This window comes from Lithobates pipiens, unplaced genomic scaffold (genome assembly GCF_037356315.1).
Source record: "Lithobates pipiens isolate NorthernLeopardFrog02 unplaced genomic scaffold, aLitPip1_a1.2 Scaffold_13, whole genome shotgun sequence".
NCBI lineage: Eukaryota > Metazoa > Chordata > Amphibia > Anura > Ranidae > Lithobates > Lithobates pipiens.
The window spans coordinates 424,555,002-424,576,064 of NW_027507718.1; the positions used below are offsets into that span (position 1 = coordinate 424,555,002).

Sequence of the window (21,063 nt, forward strand, 5' to 3'; positions counted from 1 at the left end):
AGGTCTTGAACGGAATTCCACGTTTCTCTTTCCAGTATATAAATTTTTTTGCATACCCACTAATGCAGTGTTTCTCAACCTTTTTACTGTTGAGGAACCACCAGCAAAATGTTTGAGATCTCGGATACCACTAAAATAGTGTTCAGGTCTATAGCTCAGGGAACATTGCTGTGATATGACAACAATTATTTTAAGAAATAGGATTACAGGCATACTCCACTTTTAAGTACACAATGGGATTTATCTACTAAAGCTGGAAAGTGTGAAATCAGGCTCACTTCTGCATAGAAATCAATGAGCTTCCAGATTTTATTACCAAAGCTTAATTGAACAAGCTGGGGTTAGAAGCTCATTGGTTTATAAGCAGAAGTGAGCCTGATTTTGCACTTTCCAGCTTTAGTAATTAAACCCCAATGTGTACTTAAAAGTGGGTTATGCCTCTAAATAATAGAAATAAATATTAGAACTTGCCTAATTTTATGTGAAACGTGTGCTGTTTTTCTGCACAGATGCTCAGTTCTGGGTTTAACTTGAGATATGCAGTGTACAGAGGTCAGCAGGATGGAACGGTGTACGGAGTTCAGGACACAATACAGGGGGGACAGCAGGGCACATTATTGGGTAACACAGGGGCACATTACGGGTTGGGGGGGGGGCACAGCAGAGCACATTATGGGGAACACAACAGAACACTGAGCACATCATAGGACACACAGCTGGACTTGGGGAACATCATAGGGCACACAGCAGAACATGGGGCACATCAGAACATGGAGCACATCATGGGGCTCATGGCAGGGCATGGTGCACACCATGGGGTAAACAGGAGAACATGTGGCACGCAGGAGGGCATATCGCAAGGCACACAGCAGGGCATGGGGCGCACAGCATGTTACAGGGCACACAACATGATGCATGGCAGTGCAGGGCACAGGACATGGGTATACAGCATGGTACAGGGCATGTGCATACAGCAGGGTACAGTATGGCAGGGCATGGTGCACACCATGGGGTAAACAGGAGAACATGTGGCACGCAGCAGGGCTTATCACAAGGCTCACAGCATGGTACTGGGCATAGCAGGTACACAACATGATACATGGCGGTGTAGGGCACAGGCCACACAGCAGGGTACGGGACATGGTATACAGGACATGGCTGGCGGCAGTTTCGAATGCAGAGTAGCACGGGAAGTGGCTGTAATAAGACGATCCTTCCTGCTGGCCCCTCTTTTCCTCCCATCCACCCCGGGTGACAGCACATACAAGCACCTTGGGTGGATGGGAGGAAAGGAGGGGCTGGCGGGAAGGATCGCGTTATGAGAGGTCTTATTACAGCTGCTTCCCGCGTTACTCTGCATGTTGGCTTAGACTCGATCTACCCATCAACTTTCTGTGATTGACTGGTAGATCGCTGTGGAACCCTGGTTGAGAAACGCCACACTAATGGTTTCTTTTTTCTCTTCAGAATTAAAATACCTTGTATGGTGTGCAATTGCTGCACATTTCTTAGCAGTGCTATTTAGAATGGTATTGGGCAGGGTACCTAAGCTGCAATGCACCACATTGCATGTGTGCGTTTTTTTATTTGCCATTGAGATGCTTTGGCAGCCCATTGCAGGCCAATTCACCCTATGTGCGTTGATGGGCGTTTTATCGCATTGTATAACATCTGTCAATGCAAGGAGACCCAGGAAACAATCCTGTGTGTCTCCTATGTGTCCCATTCACACTGTGGTGCAACTTAACGAACCAGCCCGAATCACACTGCAATGTCAGGCAGCGCACCGTGCCGTCTAACGTTCAGTGAATGAATTGTATGTTTTGTACACTTCAGATAAAGCTGGTACAAACAAAGAAATAAGAGGGATGGGGCGGTGCGTGGATTCATGCACCGCACTGCCCCCTATCCAGCTGTCAACGTAGAGCGATTGGAGTGCTGAATCGCTGTGGCTGCTCTGTGATTTAACAGCACTGCAGTGAGAATTGGCCCTTCAAATAAATTAGCTGCTTCATACACAAAATAGTGCAACTCAATTCCTTTGTGTAGGGGCACCCAGACTGGGGATGAAGGGGCGCCATGCTGAGCTGGGCAAGCCACCATTGCTTTTCACAATGCTTTAAGACCTTGTTTAGATGTCTTCAGCTTCTTAAGAACAGCGTGCCCAGCAAGCTTTTATAAAGCTTTTAGCAGGTTTTTGGCAAGCTTTGAGCAGCTTTATTGAAGCCTTTAAAGAATTCAGTTTGGGACGTTTAAACACAGGCTTAGGCTGAATTCACACCAAACAGCTGCCAGAGATTTAAAGTGCTGCAGGTTACCTGGCCTTCGGCTGTAAATTCCAACTGCGGTATCGAGCAGTGGGGTTTGCGATTCTGTGCATCACAAGGCTCCCCTTTTTTCTTTGAATTTTTTTTAGAAACTTTATTTAAAGTGCACAAAAGTGAAATGATACGCTGCTGTACAGAGACTTGCATACCTGTATGGTGCACTTCACTAAAATGCAGCATTTCTGCCTTTTATTGAAGCTCGCTGTAGCACAGGTAGCGTTGCAGTGTGACTAGGACGCACACACAACAATTGTTTTGTGTGTGTCCTAGCAGTGACCGACATTTGACCGTGCGGTAAAACTCCGGTCACCGCACATAGTGTGAAATTGCCCTTGCTGAGATTCCCACTGTCACTTTTTAAACAAGTTGCTAGCAGGCTTTTAACAAGCAGTGCTGAAGTACTAAAGCCTGTTGGCAGCTAAGTGGCATTCATCACTTCCATTCAAATCTGTGTTAACATGCACAATCTGGAACTTAATGATACTTTAAAGGCTTGTTAACACCAGGCATTCAAGAGGTTATCCTCCTGAACGTTCATTTTATTTTTAAACCGAATGGACATTTCACATGTATATACATTGCTGCAAGCCAAGCGTTTGGCTCATGCTTGCGGCGTTGCCCCATTCACTTGAATGGATGATGTGTGATGACATACTGCCCAGTGCCCACCGAACACAGCAGGGGTATATGTTTTTTTTACTGGGAGACCATGCATTGTGGCCATGGTGCGTGTACATCCCTGCATGTTCTCTTTAAATGGGTGATTGAGCGGAGATAAAACCGCAGCTCAGGCACCCACAGTGCTATGTGCATTGAATTTTGATTTTGAAAAGCATGTACCATGTGGCTTGTTGACCATAAAAAATCTTATTTGGTGACAGCGGCCCGGGATTACTTCTTAATCTAAATGATTTTAAGACCTAAAGCCCCTCAATGTGTTTAGTTACAGGTCATTTTTTGTGACCAGGACACCAGCAGTGATCACATCACATGCTCCAGTTCTGCCTGGAAAAACAGGGAAAAAAAATTTCACTGGGCATTTAGAAATGATCTGTCACTATGGTTTGCTGGACGGTAATGGAAATTAGATTAACTGCTGTTGAAAGAATACTGGAATCCTTTCCCCTAACAGTCTTTCACTAGCAATCTCCCCCTGCAGGTAAGTTCTGCTTTATTTTGGTGAATGTGCCATTTATTTTACTTTGAAATATTAACTTACTTTCTCTTCATCAGAGATGCAAGATCAAGCTGCAGACACCACTAATGACACCGTTGGACACATTGTAAGCTACATCATGAAAAATGAAGGTATGCATCCCCTATTACACAATGATGGTGCAGAAATAATCATTTTCTAGCTTCTTTAAAGAAATATTGTATTGTTTATTAAAAGTTGACTATTGTAAGCACCCCAGACAGTGTTATATGGTTCGCCCCAACCCATATAACTGAAATGTTTGCAGGATAGCTTGGTCTGCATGTAAATATAGAGAAAATATAAGTAAAGGGATGTGAAATAAAAAGGAATTCATATGCTGATGACTAGCCAAAGTTATTGTTTTGCAAAATATGTGTAACGTTTTCATAAAGATATGTTTGAGGATGGGAGAACATTTTGGCTCGTTAATGCTGCCTATAGATGGATTAAAGTTTGTCTGGTTTAACAGTGATTGGCTGAATTTCAAGTAGTTTGTAGCCAGTTGATCAACAGAAGTTGATTGAGAATGTTGGAAAACGTTTGAGCAATGGATGGCTGTAGCGAATGGCAGCCGAGTTTGCTCTCAGAATACAATGTCCCGGTATTGGGGATTCTTCCATCTACCACAGGCCGTATAAATAAATAAAAAAGAAACTTTGGCCAGCTTTAGTCTTGGTTCACATGAACGACGGCTTTTCAGAGGGCTTCCTTAGTTTTTTTTTTTTTATATATACTTTGAAAAGGCTAAAATACCATTCACTTGAATGGCTTGAGTTCAACTATTGTACTGGTTACCTGAAAGTAATTTCTGCAAGGCACCCGCGATCTGCTGATTGCTGGTGCAATGATTTACAGGCTTCTAATAAAAAAATAAATAAAAAATTGTAAAATGCACTTCTTTTTTTTTTTTTTGTGAACGTACCCTTTAATTGTTACTGCGGCATGTGTGCGGACCTGAGCGGCTGCCTCTCATCTTTTGGAGGAGGTGGACGATGGAGGTGCATTAAGCCACCAACTCAACCATCTATTTTTACTGCACCTTGGCTGCCAGTGTGTTAGAGCCCTAAATGTGCAGTCTACTTCTGCTTGAGTAGAATGAAGCAGTGACTGTTCTTCACTGCTTCTTGTTTTTTCAGTGCAAATCTGTGATTCAGATCTGACTTAACCCAAAACACAAGACCATGACTAAGGCCATAACCATCTTGCTAGAACCTTCAGGGCCCTGGTGCAAGAAACCATGATTGGGGGGCCCCCTTCTCTTCCATCTGATCCCCTTCCAATTTAGGGAGGGTGTCCATAGACCTCCTCCCAGAACTCTGCCTCCTGTATGGCCCCTGGGACGTACATCCAGCACAATCACGGCGCTCTTTACCATGTGATTAGCTGGTCACATGTCAACAGAATTGCTGGTTATCAGCAGCCCTTTTCCTCCCACACTGTCTGTGTAAGGAAAGGAGAGATGTTAACTGACATGTCAGTAAATTGTTTATACTGATAATCAGTTCTACCTATCGGTACTCATCAATGCCACCTATTCGTGTCCATTGGTGCTGCCAATCAGTGCTGCATTTTAATGCTGCTTATCAGTGCTCATCAGTACCACCTATCAGTGCTCAATTGCCATCAGTTCCACCTGTCAGTGCTGCCCTTCAGTGCCGCCTATCGGTACCCATCAATTCCGCCTATCAGTGCCATCTGTCAGTGCTGCCTATCAGTGCTCAATGCACATCAGTGCTGCCTGTCAGTGACCATCAATTCCACCTATCAGTGTTGCCTGTTGGTGCCCATTAATTCCGCCTATCAGTGCTCATCAATGCCCATCAGTGTTGCCTATCGGTGACACAGATCATTGCTCATCAATGGCATCTATCAGTGCTCATTGATCCTACTTATTGGTGCCTGTCAGCGCCTCCTATCGGAGCAGCTGATCAGTGCTCATTAATACCGCCTGCCTCCTCAGCATGGCTTCGAGCGGAGAGCATATCTCGCATGGAGCTTGGTGCTGACAGTTCTCCATGCTTCTTTTGTCCTCCTTGCATGGGATGAGAGAGGAGACGCAGCTGATCTACTCCTCCTCCTCCCCTCTCCTCCTGTGTGTGCTCTGCGGGAACTGAGCTTGTTAGCGTCACGCTTGACTTCCCGTGATGCACACACAGGGGGTTATTTTCAGGCAGATTTGAATGTTTTGGCCCAATAGACTTTAATAGGAGTGCCTGAAAACAAAACATGAAAAAAAAGTTTTTCTGTTGCTTGAAAATGCATAATCTACCCCAAATAAGCCCTGTACAGCAAATGTTCCAAAAAATGCCCATAAAAGTGCAAACAAAAAAAAAAACACCTCCTCTAAAATCACTTGAATATGTTGCCCTCAAGTGTGAACATAGCCTTTAAGTTGGATGAAAAATGACTTTCAGGCAACCGTAATCAGCACCTAAAGTGTTTACAATAAAGCTGTACTTTATATGTCGCAATCAAGCGTCAGAACATTATCAGAGAAGTTGTTGATTTTCCATATAGGACCCCAGGGATTGTCAGGCATCTGGGTACTCGACTCTCACATCTTTAACTCTTTTCCTGTCTTTGCAGCTAATGCTGATGTTCTGAAAGCCATGGTGGCAGACAACTCTGCGCTAGCAGACAACAGCGTGTTTGACCCAGAGACGTAAGTCTAACGTTAAAACTAGATTTTGATCTGACTTTTTTAGTGTGTGATTATGTGAAGCAACCTGGATGCTACTTTGATGTAGTTTGCATATTCTAGGGGGCCAGAATCTTGCTGGAATCGCACCAAAGTAGCACAGAACCCTTTTCCAAAATCATGGCGTGCTGCATTGATGTGACTAGGCACCATTGATAACAATTGTGATTTTCATTGTCATGCGATTCTGTGTGACTCAAGTTGCATTTGAAATCGTACTAGTGTGAACCAGGCCTAAGACAGTCTGCAAATATACGTCTTCTTGCAAAATATGCTTGTACATTTAGCAGAAAAAGCTAATTTGTACATTTTTGTTTTTATATGACCTTTGCTAATAATGGAATAAGGGGGCTCAAACAGAAGCTTTTCCTTATTTTAACCACTTCAGCCCCGGACAAATTAACAGCCTAAGGACCAGAGGTCTTTTTACAATTTCGCACTGCACTGCTTTAACTGGTAATTGCGCGGTCATGCAATGTTGTATCCAAACGAAATTTGCGTCCTTTTCTTCCCACAAATAGAGCTTTCTTTTGATGGTATTTGATTGCCTCTGCAATTTTTACTTTTTGCGATATAAATGGAAAAAGACCGAAAATTTCGAGGAAAAAAAGATTTTCTACTTTTTATTATAAGAAAAATCGAATAAACTCAATTTTAGTCATACATTTAGAACAAAGTGTATTCAGCCACATGTCTTTAGTAAAAAAAATGTCAATAAGCGTATATTTATTGGTTTGCGCAAAAGTTATAGCGTCTACAAACTAGAGTACATTTTCTGGAATTTACACAGCTTTTAATTTATGACTGCCTATCTCATTTCTTGAGGTGCTAAAATGGCAGGGCAGTACTACCCCCCCCCCCCCCAAATGACCCCATTTTGGAAAGTAGACACCCCAAGGAAATTGCTGAGGGGCATGTTGAGCCCATTGAATATATATTTTTTTTTGTCCCAAGTGATTGAATAATGACACACACAAAAAAAAAAAAGTTTACAAAAAGTTGTCACTAAATGATATATTGCTCACACATGCCATAGTTATATGTGGAATTGCACCCCAAAATATATTCTGCTGCTTCTCCTGAGTACGGGGCTTTTTGGGAGTCTAGCCGCGTACGGCACCCCGAAAACCAATCACTGCCTTCAGGATTTCTAAGGGTGCAAAATTTTGATTTCACTCCTCACTACCTATCACAGTTTCAAAGGCCATAAAATGGCAAAATAGCACAAAACCCCCCCAAATGACCCCATTTTGGAAAGTAGACACCCCAAGCTATTTACTGAGAGGCATGTTGAGTCCATTAAATATTTTATATTTTGCCACAAGTTGCAGGAATATTAAAAATTTTTTTTCTTTTCACAAAGTTGTCACTAAATGATATATTGCTCACACATGCTATGGGTTTAAGTGAAATTACACCCCAAAATAAATTCTGCTACTTCTCCCGAGTACGGGGATACCACATGTGGGGGACTTTTTGGGAGTCTAGCCACGTACGGGACCCCGAAAACCAAGCACTGCCTTCCGGATTTAAATATAAAACGCTACAAAAAAAACTGTTAGCGATCGCAGGGATCAGGCCTGACTCTGCGAACGCTGCAGTTATGTGTTTAGTGTTTTGTAAGTGACAGTGATCGATCGATACTGCACTTGGGTGGGCTGGGCGGAAGGGCAAAACGCAGGTGCCAACAGGTATCTGGGCTGATCCCGCTAACAATGCGTTTTTTTGGAACCCTAAATTGCTGGGGACGCTAGTATAGCTCTAATCCGATCAGATATTGATCTGTTCAGATTCTATACCACTACGGGAGGTGTATGCTTTGCGCGTGGGTGTTAGCGGTACTGGCACTAACCTAGCGCTGCCTGGGGCGACGCAGACCCTGACCCTAAAACCTAATTGATATCACCCGCCGGGTGATCAGGGGGTTAAACCTTTATTAGGTAATAAATGGTGGGTGCCCTGATGCTATAAAAAGCAAACTAACTAACCAGAGTCACCCGTAACACTTATACGGTGATCACTGGTGAAAGGGTTAACTAGGGGCAATCAGGGGGTTAAAATCTTTATTAGGTAGTGAATGGGGGTCCCTGGCGCTATATAAAAACCTGACGGGGAACCTAAATAACTAACTGGCTAACCAGCGTCACCAGTGGCACTTATACGGTGATCGCTGGTGAAAGGGTTAACTAGGGGCAATCGGGGGGTTAAAACCATTATTGGGTAGTATATCGGGGGTACCTAGCGCTATAAAAACCTGGCGGTGAACCTAAAAAAATAACTAGCTACTTAGCGGCACCAGTGACACTAATGCACCGATCAGAAAAATGATCGCTTAGTGACACTGGCAAAAGGGGGTGAAAGGGTTAACTCTAGGGGCAATCAGGGGGTTAAACCTTTATTGGGGGGTGGTAGGGGGCTACCCTGGACCTAACACTAACTGCCCTGACAGTTTTTACTTTTACAACTGACACTGAATGCAGTGATCAGTAAATAAATGATCTCTGCAATCAGTGACACTGTGACTGGGGGGGAGAGGGGGTGATCGGGGGGGGGGGGGGGGTTGTGTGCCTATGTGTGCCTACATGTCAGTGTAGTGTTGGTGCACACTTACTTTCACTCTTCACCTCGTAGTCCGGTCAAAAAGACCGCCCCGAGGAGAATGACATCACTTCCTCCCTGCCTGTGTTTAATATACACAGTGGGAGAAAGCTTCTCATTCGCCAGGAGCGATCGAGAGGGGATGGCCAGAAAACCAACGGCCACCCCCTCATCCCGGATCGCTCCTGCAGCGAAACGGACCGCCGCATCCAGCGGGAGGGGGTCCGATCGGACCCCCCCACCCGCTGGAAGGCAAGCACCTACATGTACGTGCTTGTGCCTGTACATGCCATTGTGATGACGTACATTGGCATGCGGCGGTCCTTATGCGGTTAAAGAGGACAGTCTTGATATATGTAATTCCCAATGAGCTTATAATTTTAACAAATTTAAAAAGGACTCCCTTCTTGCCCAGTGAAATGATGACCGGGGGGACGTTGTTCTGGGAGGATTTCATATGACTGATCATTGCACCGGCCTGCTCACAGTACCATGTGATCGCTGTGACCGATCGCAGCAGATTACATTACATTAAGCAATGGATGGCTTCCTTTCATGCCATCCATTGTACACAATTGCTAACTGTGATTAATCACATAGTATAGACAGGGCCAATCACAGCCCATCTGTACCATGTAATTAGCTTTGGCCAATCACAGCTAATCACAACAAAAGATACTGAATGAACCAGTTTCATTCAGTAAAAATGGTTCTCTGGTATAAGCAATCGTAGTGTGTGTGTGTGTGTGTGTGTGTGTGTGTGTGTGTGTGTGTGTGTGTAAAAAAAAAAATCCTAATCACTTCTCCAGAGTAGTACAGCGTTTCTTTGGTAACACTGTATTGCTCTGGTCACAGTGTGTTGGGGAAATAAGAAAAATGTAAAAGAAAATTTAAGTCCGTCCTTCTCCCCCCCCCCATACTGTCACCAGCCAGTGTCCCTGATCATAGCCAACCAGACATTTGATAACACTCTACTGCACAGATGTAAAAATAAAAAGTTGGTGGTAGTTGTACTGTCCTGGCATTTGGGGTGTCCGTACATCAGGACTGATCAATTTTCAGATATGTCATAGTTTGTGGACTCTCTAACTTTCTGCAGGCTATATAATAAATGCTCATTTTGGGATATTTTCACCAGACATGGCGCAAAATACATTTTGACCGAAATTTTATGAAGAAAGATGATTTATTTGCAAAAATTTAGAGCAGAAACAAAAACTTTGGGTTTTTTTTTTTGTTTATTTAGCAAAATATAAAAAACCTAGAAGTGATTAAATACTACCAAAAGAAAGCTCTTATTTGTGTGAACAAAGCAATATAAGTTTAGTTTGGGTGCAGTGTTGCATGACTGCGCAATTGCCACTCAGTGTGTGACAGCGCTGAAAATTGGCCTGGGCAGGAAGGAGGTAAAAGTACCTAGTATTGAAGCAGTTAAAGGGGTACCAAATACAAACTTCAGATATAAAACAAGTACAGGCATACCCCACTTTTAAGTACACAATGGGGTTTATTTACTAAAGCTGGTAAAGCTGGAAAGTGCAAAATCAGGCTCACTTCTGCATAGAAACAAATGAGCTTCCAGGTTTTATTAGCAAAGCTTAATTGAACAAGCTGGGGTTAGAACCTCATTGGTTTCTATGCAGAAGTGAGCCTGATGTTGCACTTTCCAGTTTTAGTAAATAAACCCCAATGTGTACTTTAAAAGTGGGGTATGCCTGTACAGAGACATATCGAAGGAGGAAAGGAGGACCCTGCCAGTAAGAACTTGCCAACATGGTATATGGTATTCAAAACTATTTAGAATGGGCAAAATAAAATATCATATGTAAACATCTGTCAGTAGTTTTCTTTTCTGAGTCCTCCTGTAACAGTTTGTCACCCTGATGAAAGGGTAGTTTAGGATGCACATGTACTTTTAAACTGAATACAAAAAGGCTACAAATTAGGACCTAGATCCAGTTTGGGATTTTTGTAATCATTTTTTTTTCTCCAGTTCATCCTATTACTGTCACCAGGTAGGTTATTTGGTGACAGTGTACATAGGTGTTAAGAAAGGGGCACAGTGTCCTCCTGGATCATCACAATAACACCAACCCTGGAAATATTCAGGATTTGGCCAGATGAAAATTAGGAAAACCTTGTATTTCTATTCAATATTCTGAACGTACAAGCAGGCAATGAGACCTGGCAACAAGAGGGGATGCTGGGCTTCTTCGAATCCTTTTGATTTCCCATTTAAATATGTAATATTTTGGATAACCAAAATGTCACATTTTATTCAGCATGAGAAAGCATTTCTGAATTTGAATTCAGAAGGGGGGGGGATGAGGACAGCAGGGGGTCGGACAGCAGGGGGATGGGGACACAGGGGGTCGGGACACAGATCCTAGAGCTGATCCCCCTGCAGTGCAGCTGGAGAGCGGGAGACAAGGCAGCAGTGCTGCAGGGGGAGCAACAAGAGGAACGTTGTCTCCAATAAAGCTGTATAGTCCGGTCCTCCTGCTGGGCAGGCGCTCAGGCGCCCTTTTGAACTGATGGGGCCTGGGCCCAGTACAGGAAGGCTGGCTGTACTGCCTTATCAACCGCCCTGGAGCATGGTATGTTTAGGGGGTGCCCAAACATACCCCGTGTGCATGCTTATGGTTGTCAATTGAGTTTCTTTTACTTTAAGGCTGCATTCACACCTGAGCGTAGCGCTTTCAATCGTTTTTTGCGGCGTTTTTTACGGCGATTTGTGGCTTTTTTTACCGCGATTTGCCGCGAATTTGTGCAGGGCAAAAGGTCACCAATGTTAAAAGAAGAAAAACGCCCAAATCAGCCCAATTCGCGTGACAAAAAAGGGTCCGGAACTTGTTTGAGCTTCAGGCGTAGGGCTTCAGGCAACTTGGAGTGGAGATGTGAAGCATCTCCATTGAGAATAATGTATTTTTTCCCCTCCAGCGTTTTGTAGCTTCAGGCGTCAAGCTACAAAACGCTCAGGTGTGAATGGGGTCTAAAACTGTCCTGTCCTTAACTGCACTTTCAAGTTTTATACAACAAGAGAAAATATTTCATTTTCTTGTCGGACTAGTGGGGAGGTGTGGGCTGCTGTTATTGGCCAGGCATTTTGTCTATGCATTGTTGGCATTACCCGTTTCTTGTAGTGTCCCAGCTGCCAATGTGCTGCCCTCAAGTATTTGTTAAAATTTATCAACACAAACTGCTAAAATGTAATTGACCACCTTTTTCTTTATACAATTAAAAAAACAAAACAAAACAAAAAACCTGTACATAGTCATTATTTAAAAAAGAAAATATAATATAAAAGTACATTGTTGGGTCATATTGAATTTGTATTACTAAAGAATGTGGTCTTAATTTCTTTTCTTTTTTTTTTCCTTCCTATTGCTGTTCATTGGATATTTTGGTGAGTTTCTTTTCCTGAGAATTGGGAATGGGAAACTTGGCACTGGAGGAAAACTGTAGTGAGCTAGACTGAAACGGGGAGTGTCTATGCCCCGGGTGCCACGCGGCTCTCGTTCTCTCTTGCCTGCGTGTGCCATTACAGGATTGACCAGATCAACACTCCCCAAAATGTTAGTTTCCCTGCACACTTTAGGGGAAGAAGGTTAAAAAAGACAAAGCATACAAACAAAATACAATATTTAAAATGAGGAGGAAAAAAAAAAGGGACTCGCTTTATGTAGAAACATTACCCAAGTTCTGCTCTAGGAGCTAGAAAAAAACGTAGAGCATCTCTCCAGTCAGCAACTGGAACCCAAAATTTTGAGAACTATTGAATTTAGAAGAGCGGAGCTGATATATTTTTTTTTCGTCTAGTGTAGTTGCTGGCTCTTGACTGTTTCCAGCCAGATGCGGACTTGGGGTGCTGGAACATTGTATGTGATATAGAAGCTGAAAAGCACAAGGCATAGTGGGCAACCGTTGAAAATCTAAAGCCAAAATATTTTTCAGTTTTAAATTGAGTGAGGAAGGGTTAGACCACCTGTCATGTTTTTACATGGCTTGGGTTCGGCCACTGATAACTGATCTAAAAGTGAGAGAAAATGCAAACATTTTGGCTTTCATTAAAGCAGCAATCAAGGGAAATTCTTCTCTTTTAGACAGACACCTTTAGGATTTCTCTTGTATTGGAGAGAATTCCTCATCCTTTTATGTTGTGTCTACAGCATTGGAAGGAAATCTCCCCAGTGGGACAGAGATGGGAGTTTTAACCATTACCAACTCTAAAATGGGGGAAAAAGTTCATGTTGAGGTAGAATACAAAGAAAATGTATTTTAATTAATGGTAGTGGAAAGGCAATGAAAGTATACCTAATTACATGGTTGTGCTTCCCTGCATGGTATTGGTTTGCTTTAATGTAATTGCATTTTTGAAGCCTGGTTAGCATTAGAGCACTGCCGCCCTCTTGAGGGTATTGGTATATAATGCAGGATTATTTGGAATAGTAAATTGGAGGGCACAGAATCTATATGGCAAGACTGATTTACTGAAGGAGTTGACCTATGTTCACAAAAAAGTGAAGATTTACTTCCGTTAACCAGTCATGTTCAGGCGATCTAAAAACAGGAATTCGATGTTCACATAATTGGAGACTTAATATTAATCTTCACTTTCTTTGAGGGGACATTCGCAACTTATTTAGTAAATTGGCCTCATTCTGTACACTGTTTAACCACTTCCAGCCCAGAGGCATACAGTAGTAGATATAAAAAGTCTACACTTTAACCACTTAAGCCCCAGACCAATTTGCAGCCAAAGGACCAGGCCCCTTTTTGCATTTCGGCACTGCGTCGCTTTAACTGACAATTGCACGGTCGTGCGAGATGGCTCCCAAACAAAATTGGTGTCCTTCCCCCCCCCACACAAATAGAGCTTTCTTTTGGTGGTATTTGATCACCTCTGCGGTTTTTATTTTTTACGCTATAAACAAAAATAGAGCGACAATTTTGAAAAAAATTCAATATTTTTTGCTATAATAAATATCCCCAAAAAATGTATAAAAAACATTTTTTTCCCTCTGTTTTGGCTGACACGTATTCTTCTACATATTTTTGGTTTAAAAAAACGCAATTAGCGATTATTGATTGGTTTGCGCAAAAGTTATAGCGTTTACAAAATAGGGGATAGTTTTATAGCATTTTTTTTTTACTAGTAATGGTGGCGATCAGCGACATTATGGTGAACACATTGGACATTTTTGACACATTTTTGGGACCATTGTCATTTATACAGCAATCAGTGCTATTTAAATGCACTGATTCTTGTGTAAATGACACTGGCAGTGAAGGAGTTAACCACTATGTGTGACGTTATGTGTGTGTGTGTTTTTTTTTTTTTTATTGTAGGGGGGCGTGGCCTGGCATGTGACATCACTGATCGTCTTTCCCTATAACAGGGTACAGACGATTGGTGACAGCCACAGTAGGAAGCACGAGGAGACCTCTCCTCGTTCTTCAGCTCTGTGACCCGATCGCGGGACACCAGCAGTGATCGTGTCCGCTGGTCCCGCGGCCACAGTCGTGGAGCTCAGGACCAGGCCAGGAGCGTGCCACCAGCGGCCCGCTCTCGACCCATGGCTGGGCTCTTAAAGAGCCACATACCGGTACGTGATTGTGCCCAGCCGTGCCATTCTGTCGACGTATATGTGCAGGAAGCGGTCCTTAAGCAGTTAAAAGATAGCAGTTGTGTACTGACTCCTTTTTAACATGAGTTTGAATGCAATTGCTTAATTCTCAACACCACTACATCCCTAGTTATAAGAGGGTATGCACACTTCTGCAACCATATTATTTATTTTAGTTTTTTTTATTATTAAAAGATTTCAGTTTGTTTTTCAATTGAGTAGAGTATGGTTTATAGGTCACATTGAAGGTGGAAAAAGTTCTGAAATGATTTATCTTTGTCTCATTTTTATTTTTTTTACGTCACAGAAACCTGACAATTTAACAGGGGTGTGTAGACTTTTTATATCCACTGTGTATATATACGGCCTCAGGAGGAAGCAGTTATGCCAAAATCATGGCTGTAGTTGCAGCTATGATCCTGGTATTGATTTTTTACAGCTGGTAACCAGCTTTCAGGTAATAGTGAACTGAGTGGCTTTACAGCTTCTTTTATCATTTGTACAAGGCTTGGAAGGGGGGGCATCCCCTCATCCCCTCCTGCCCACCGCTATTTTGGGCTCTCCCGTTCCATCAGGAAGCCATGGACTGCTCCAGGAAGTCAGGCTGGCTGCCCGCGGAGACGATGGAAGAACATTCATTCCCCCATCTTCTCTGTGATAAAACAAGTCGAAGGGACTGAGGGTTTTGTCATTTTCTGGTTTTGATTCTGCGTACTGGCCTGAGAAACACCTGATGATCTGTGTTTGATCAGATGCTTGGAAGGGCAGAAGAGGGATCAGAGGTCTAGTAGACCCCAGATCACTTTATAAAGAGTACCTGCCACTGTCCAAGCTATCGCTGTTAATCATCCCTTGTGATAGCAAAAAGAAAAATGAAATAAAATAAAAAAATAATTTTGTTTTCTGCAAAAAAAATGCAAACCTGCACATGCTTATTATAAATGGTGATTGCACTACACGTAATGTATCGCCATGAACATCAGATTGAGAGAAATCATTCTAGAAACAGAGCTATTGTTTAACTCTAAAGTGGTAACCTGTCAAGACTTAAAACTCTGCCTGTGGACAATGTTTGGTACCATAGATTGTCGCCATTTCAGGTGCACACAATTTTAAATCTTGACATGTTTGATATCTAATTACTTGACACAACAACATCTTTTATATTTCACCAAAAAAATTGGGTTTTGTTTGTCCATACATTTACAAAAGTAATTTTTTCCCAAAAATATGCATTTGATAAATGGCAGTACACCATTTTATTCTTCAGAACGTCTGATTTCTATAATGTATATTGTTTGGGGTCTCTATGTAAATTTTCTTGCAAAAAAAAAAAATGCTGTTTTCAATGTGTGTATGTTAAATTTTTTTACAAAGGGAACTCCTGTTATAATTTATTACTATATTAATCAAATTTTGAACTGTATGCCCTGTTGTGAAATCTGTCATGTTGGCGAATGCCTATGAAGGTGTGAGTAATATTAATGTAGCTCGCAAATTATATGTTTGTGATACAGTTAACTGGAAAAGTACAGTAGCTAAAAGAGGTTGTTTGATTAAATGTTTAAAGGGCTGTACACAGGGGCCAAATATCGGGAGCCATTCCTTTCCTTGAAGTAACACGTACATAAAAGATTCTCCACTTAATTGAAAATTAAACCGTTTCAATTAAATGGTTTTTTTTATCCAAAAAGAGCAGAAGAAGAAAAGTAAAAATACTGTATAGTATTTAAAATGAACTTATTTTAAACTCTTCCATTTCTGTATTATCATTGTGTTGTTTTTTTTTGTGTAGACCTACAACACCAAATACTCCTTTAAGTCCTACAAGCCCAACCTCACCAATCGGAACACCTACTAAACACTCTTGTCACCTTCACACTATTGGAGGAGTGGCAGATAAAAATGTATGTAGTCGATGCGCCCAGAAACGTTGGAACCCATTTAAGACCCCACCGAAACATAAAGATTCAAGGAAGACCCGGCCTTCTGTCACTGTTCTGGCGGTGGGAAGGTAAAGTTGCCATATTCTACAGTGTTCAGAGTTCATATTTTTTCCATTAAAGCTTATTTGGTTGATATTTTGTAGTAGTTGTGGTTGGAGAAGGCTTGGGTATTGCAGTTTTACCAGAGCTTTAAAGTGATTGTCAAGGAAAATGTTTTTCTCTTTTCTTTTTTTTTTCTTAATGCATTAAAGTTGCATTTTTCTTTTATTCTCTGCATTAAACTGGTTGTAAACCCTCAGACATGGAAAAATGGTGTATATAGCGCTGACACCCAAAATACTATCAGATAGCAGCTAGCACAACACTAGAACAAGTATAAACAAACTAAATATAAAGAGAAAATTATCTGCAGCGCTTAAATTTGTACTACTACAAACTTATGTGTATAAAAGCCAATGTTTATATATAGTGTGAAATAACCACAACAATAAAAGGAATAACAAAACGGTGAAAAGTGGTTTGAAGATCACAAACTGAGATAATCGAAGTCCATATGCTGTCATATAGAGTTAGGGTGTGAATTGAGTGACCTCATGAGATCTGGCACCTCATCCCTTATTGATAGAATAGATACAAAGGGATTTGAGTTTGGGATTATAACGGTGCCTAAATACTTAAGATATACAATTTTACTTGAATTTTATTTTTATTACATGAATATATAACAAGAGCAGTCAAGAGTGCATAAAAGATGGGGTAAACGTATGAATATTAATACTGGCCAAAGTATCCATATGTGTAGGATGGTTACTGATGCATAGCAGGTCCCTACATGTTTCGCCAGTCAGTGACTTCTTCAGGGGTTTATGTGATCACCAGTATTCAGCAATGGCTCTAGTAATAATAAATACATAAACAGCATTTCAATAATCCAAACATAACAAGATTATATAAAAAAAAAAATAACAAGTGTGAAAAAAAGAAACCTAATAGACAAAAATCGTGTGTCATAACTATTCCCACCGCGCAAATCCCACCCAACTTACCAAGGAGTCCTGCAAAGGGTGTCTGCATCCCAACAGTCCAGCAGCCGCAGCAATGGGGGTTGTATTCATGAAGCTGCAGGGGGCATACAGGGACCCCAGGCTAAATTAAAATTGAAAAAGGAGAAGAGGACAGTCTATATTATTGGACATAACCTAGTCATATGTTGTGGGTAACATGGCCTGAATAATTACATATACTCTGCTATGGAAAAATGTGGGCACAAGGGCGTCACAGAAACCAATTTACAAAGGTTAGGGTTATGTCATCATCATAGAAACCCACTGTAAAAAAAAAAAGGGGGATATAGGCAAGAAATAAATGGGATAAGAGGAATAGAATCGATCAATGAGTGGGAAGGGAGGGTGGGGGGGGGGGGGGGAAGAGAAAAAAATAGAAAAATAGTCAAAAAATTAACTGTACGGTAGGTAAAAGTAGAAAGAGGGAGCGGGGGGGGGGGGGGTGTTATATGAAGTAGTTTGAGATATACAAGTTAAAATAAAAAAGTGGAATAGGGTTGGGATGAAATATTGGTAATGATAAAAAAAAAAAAAGAACAAATAACGTAATAGCACAGAACACATTAGCATATGTCCTATTGTGGACATGCAGCAGAAGTAGAGAATAAGTGGAGAAAAGGATACAGACACTCATTTACCGTATGTATCAGTGTATAATATGTACCTCAAGTTTAGGAGGGAATTTTAAGGAAAAAAACTTACATTTAAATGCCCATCAATGCATCCTTGCACAGCGTCCATCTGCAGCCTTGCAGCCTTCTTAGTGTCATTTGCAACCTTGCCCAGGCTGCAGTTAAACTGCAGTGACATGTCAGTGTCACTGCAGTTTGAAAATGGTGCCGCCGAGATACAGAGCCGGTCCTGTGTATCTCGGCTCCTCTCGTAGTCCCGCTCTATGGTGGACATAACACAGGTCCAATGGGCGTGACTGTGAGCGAGCCGAGCACCGTCCATATACATACATAGCCGAGTGTACTCGGCTAGGCTCGGATAGCTCCGCTTGGTCACGCCCAGTCCCTGTGTTATGCCCATCATGACAATCAGTGGGGATCGGCGTATAACACGCACCCACAATTTCCCCCTGATTTTAAGGGGGAAAAAAGTGTGTGTTATATGCCAATAATTTGTCAGGTATACAAGTAAACACCCTAGTGTTTACAATACTAAACTAAATGAGTTCAGTCAAACACCACAGTCCCACAATAACAGGAGCAAAGAAAGTGTGGGTTACAAGTTTACCTAAAGTCAGTTGATGTGACGAAATGGCTGTCCCTAAAATCCAGGTGATGGGGAGCTGGACAGAACGGCCCTATATACCCCCCACTCGGTCGGTGACGTCAGTTCACTTACGCGTTCCAGGGTGCGAAAGCGGTGGACAGACCATCACGTGACACGTTGCATCACATGGCACGGAAGTATGGACGGAGGCAGGCAGAGCTAACCTCTGCATGGTGACCTGCCCAGCAAGCCGGATAGGACAGAACGGCTCAATGGGATGGGCCAGGGCCGAGATTACAACACTGGCACAGCCTCAGCAACCAGAATCGTCATAGGTCCTAATTGGGACCTATACCCAGGACGTTTATGCAGCCACACACACCACCTGACCAAGGCCGACAAGAACAGCCCAGTGCTGTCCAAGGGGGATGTTTTCCAGGGCAAGGAGAGAGAAGCGGGGAGAACAAGACTGAAGATGTGTGGGAAAGGTCCCACGGGTACACTAACAAGTGTGGGCAAACCCTGTCAATATGAGCTGTGACAAATGATGATGGAGTAGATCAAGCGCTTGAAATCTACAGTCTAGGAAATGCAATATCAGCAGGACTCGTTCAAACGCGTTGTCTAAAGAGACATGAAGCGCTTGATCTACTTACCAAATGTGAGTGTTCCCAAATTTTTAATTACATTTCAACATTATTTACGGATTCACACTATGTGGAGTATTTACTTTTCTGGTTACACTGTTTTGACTATATTCCACTTCTGAGGACTGCTTTTCTGAATCATTCCCTGAACGGATGGACCATCCTCCATCTTGATCTGAATACAGGCGCAAAGGTTCCATACTTTGGTGTTCACGCCACAAGCCTTGCTGACTCATTGAGTGTATGCCCATTTGAATCCCTTCACTCCGGTAAGCCTTCATACAACCAATGGCGATTCCATTGTTCTCAGTGCTCGGTGACGGTTCCATTGTTCTTGTGCTCAGTGAGGAGAGCTCTGAGAGATGATTGGAGGGAAGGGACACCCCCCCTTCACACAGCACACAGGAATAGTGCAGAGGCTTTCAATCCGCTGGAGGTCATCTTTTTTCTCTTGGTATCAGGAAAGCTTGTCAGAAGTGATTAATGCTGATGGAAGAGAAAAGAAGCCGCTTTCCATAGTGGTCCTCACCCCCCCCCCCCCAAATACTTTGGCTCCCCCCGCTCAAAACCTGTGAGCGGGGGGGGGGGGGGCGAGGCTGAGCTGCGCTATGTGTCTGAATAGACCGCAAAAGCCCAGCTAAGGTTTGAGCATGCACAAGTGTCCCCATTGGAAGCGGCTTCCCATGTAGGCACTCAGAAGGGAAAATATGTCAGGAGCACCAGCGGGGGACCCCAGAAGAGGATTGGGGCCCCTCTGCAAAACCTTTGCACAGAGAAAGTAAATATAAAATGTTTGTATTAAAAAAAGTTTTATATTTTACAAGTGCTATAAGGCTTTGCTGGGCCAGTGCTTGGATAGTTGTTGAGTTTAAGACAAATGGTCTTTGCACACAGTCTGTCTATCCTGCCTCCACCTAAAAACTACATTCATTTTCTTCATCCGCTCATCTCCCAGTTATTACCATTTGTATCGCTTGACCCTCCCTCCTAGGTTGTAAGCTCTAACGAGCAGGGCCCTGTGATTCCTCCCTGTATTGTAATTCTACTATCTGCCCCAATGCTGTAAAGCGCTGGGCAAACTGTTATATAGCTGGGCACTGTATAAGGGTCCAGAAAGTTATATAATATTCCTTGATGTTTGGAAATCTCCCTAGACTTGGTGTTACTGCAACCAATTTTTTGGTTTGAGTATAAAAGAGTTACAATCTGGTTTCTGACGATGTCTGCATCTCTGTTGATTATGCCTTACTCTGTTTCACTGACCAGGAGTTTTACATTAAAAAAAAAATATATATAGGCCCTATATCACGCTACATCTGAAATCCCACTGTGGGTTAGTATGGAGGCTGTAGAGGCCCATCCCATATCAGTTTCAAATTTACTTTGGCTCCCTCCTCAGACACGTAAATTACTCACCAATCCTGTTACCTGTCATTCCCTCAAAATTTGGCACACGGTAGGCATTCCTTTTAAATTTGCAATCACTGCACCTGCCCTTGCTCTCGTTCTTGGGTCATCCGAACTTTTATCCAGCCTGTGTGGAGCCAAGTGCCTTTTTGGCGTGGTCCCGCGCCGGCCTGACTCGTGTATGTGACCTGTCTTCGGGCAACTCTTTCACTGCGTTCCTGGATCTGCAGGCACAGGCGCAATTACCCCCTAAAGAGTGTTTTCGCTATCTCCAGATAGTTCACTTTCTCCAGACAATGATCAAACCCTGTCCCAACCTCAGCTCTTTGTCTC

The 21,063-nt window shown here is 42.6% G+C and overlaps 1 protein-coding gene across 2 annotated transcripts in view; it reads left to right on the plus strand.

The window, feature by feature from the left end:
• Positions 1-21,063, plus strand: part of RELL1 (RELT like 1) — a 98,347-nt gene that overhangs the window by 57,043 nt on the left and 20,241 nt on the right. For both annotated transcript variants that reach the window (XM_077477656.1, XM_077477654.1), the window contains exons 3-5: positions 3,561-3,635; positions 6,112-6,187; positions 16,244-16,462. In XM_077477656.1, coding sequence (XP_077333782.1) covers positions 3,561-3,635; positions 6,112-6,187; positions 16,244-16,462 — 370 coding nt within the window. The remainder of the gene's footprint in view (positions 1-3,560; positions 3,636-6,111; positions 6,188-16,243; positions 16,463-21,063) is intronic.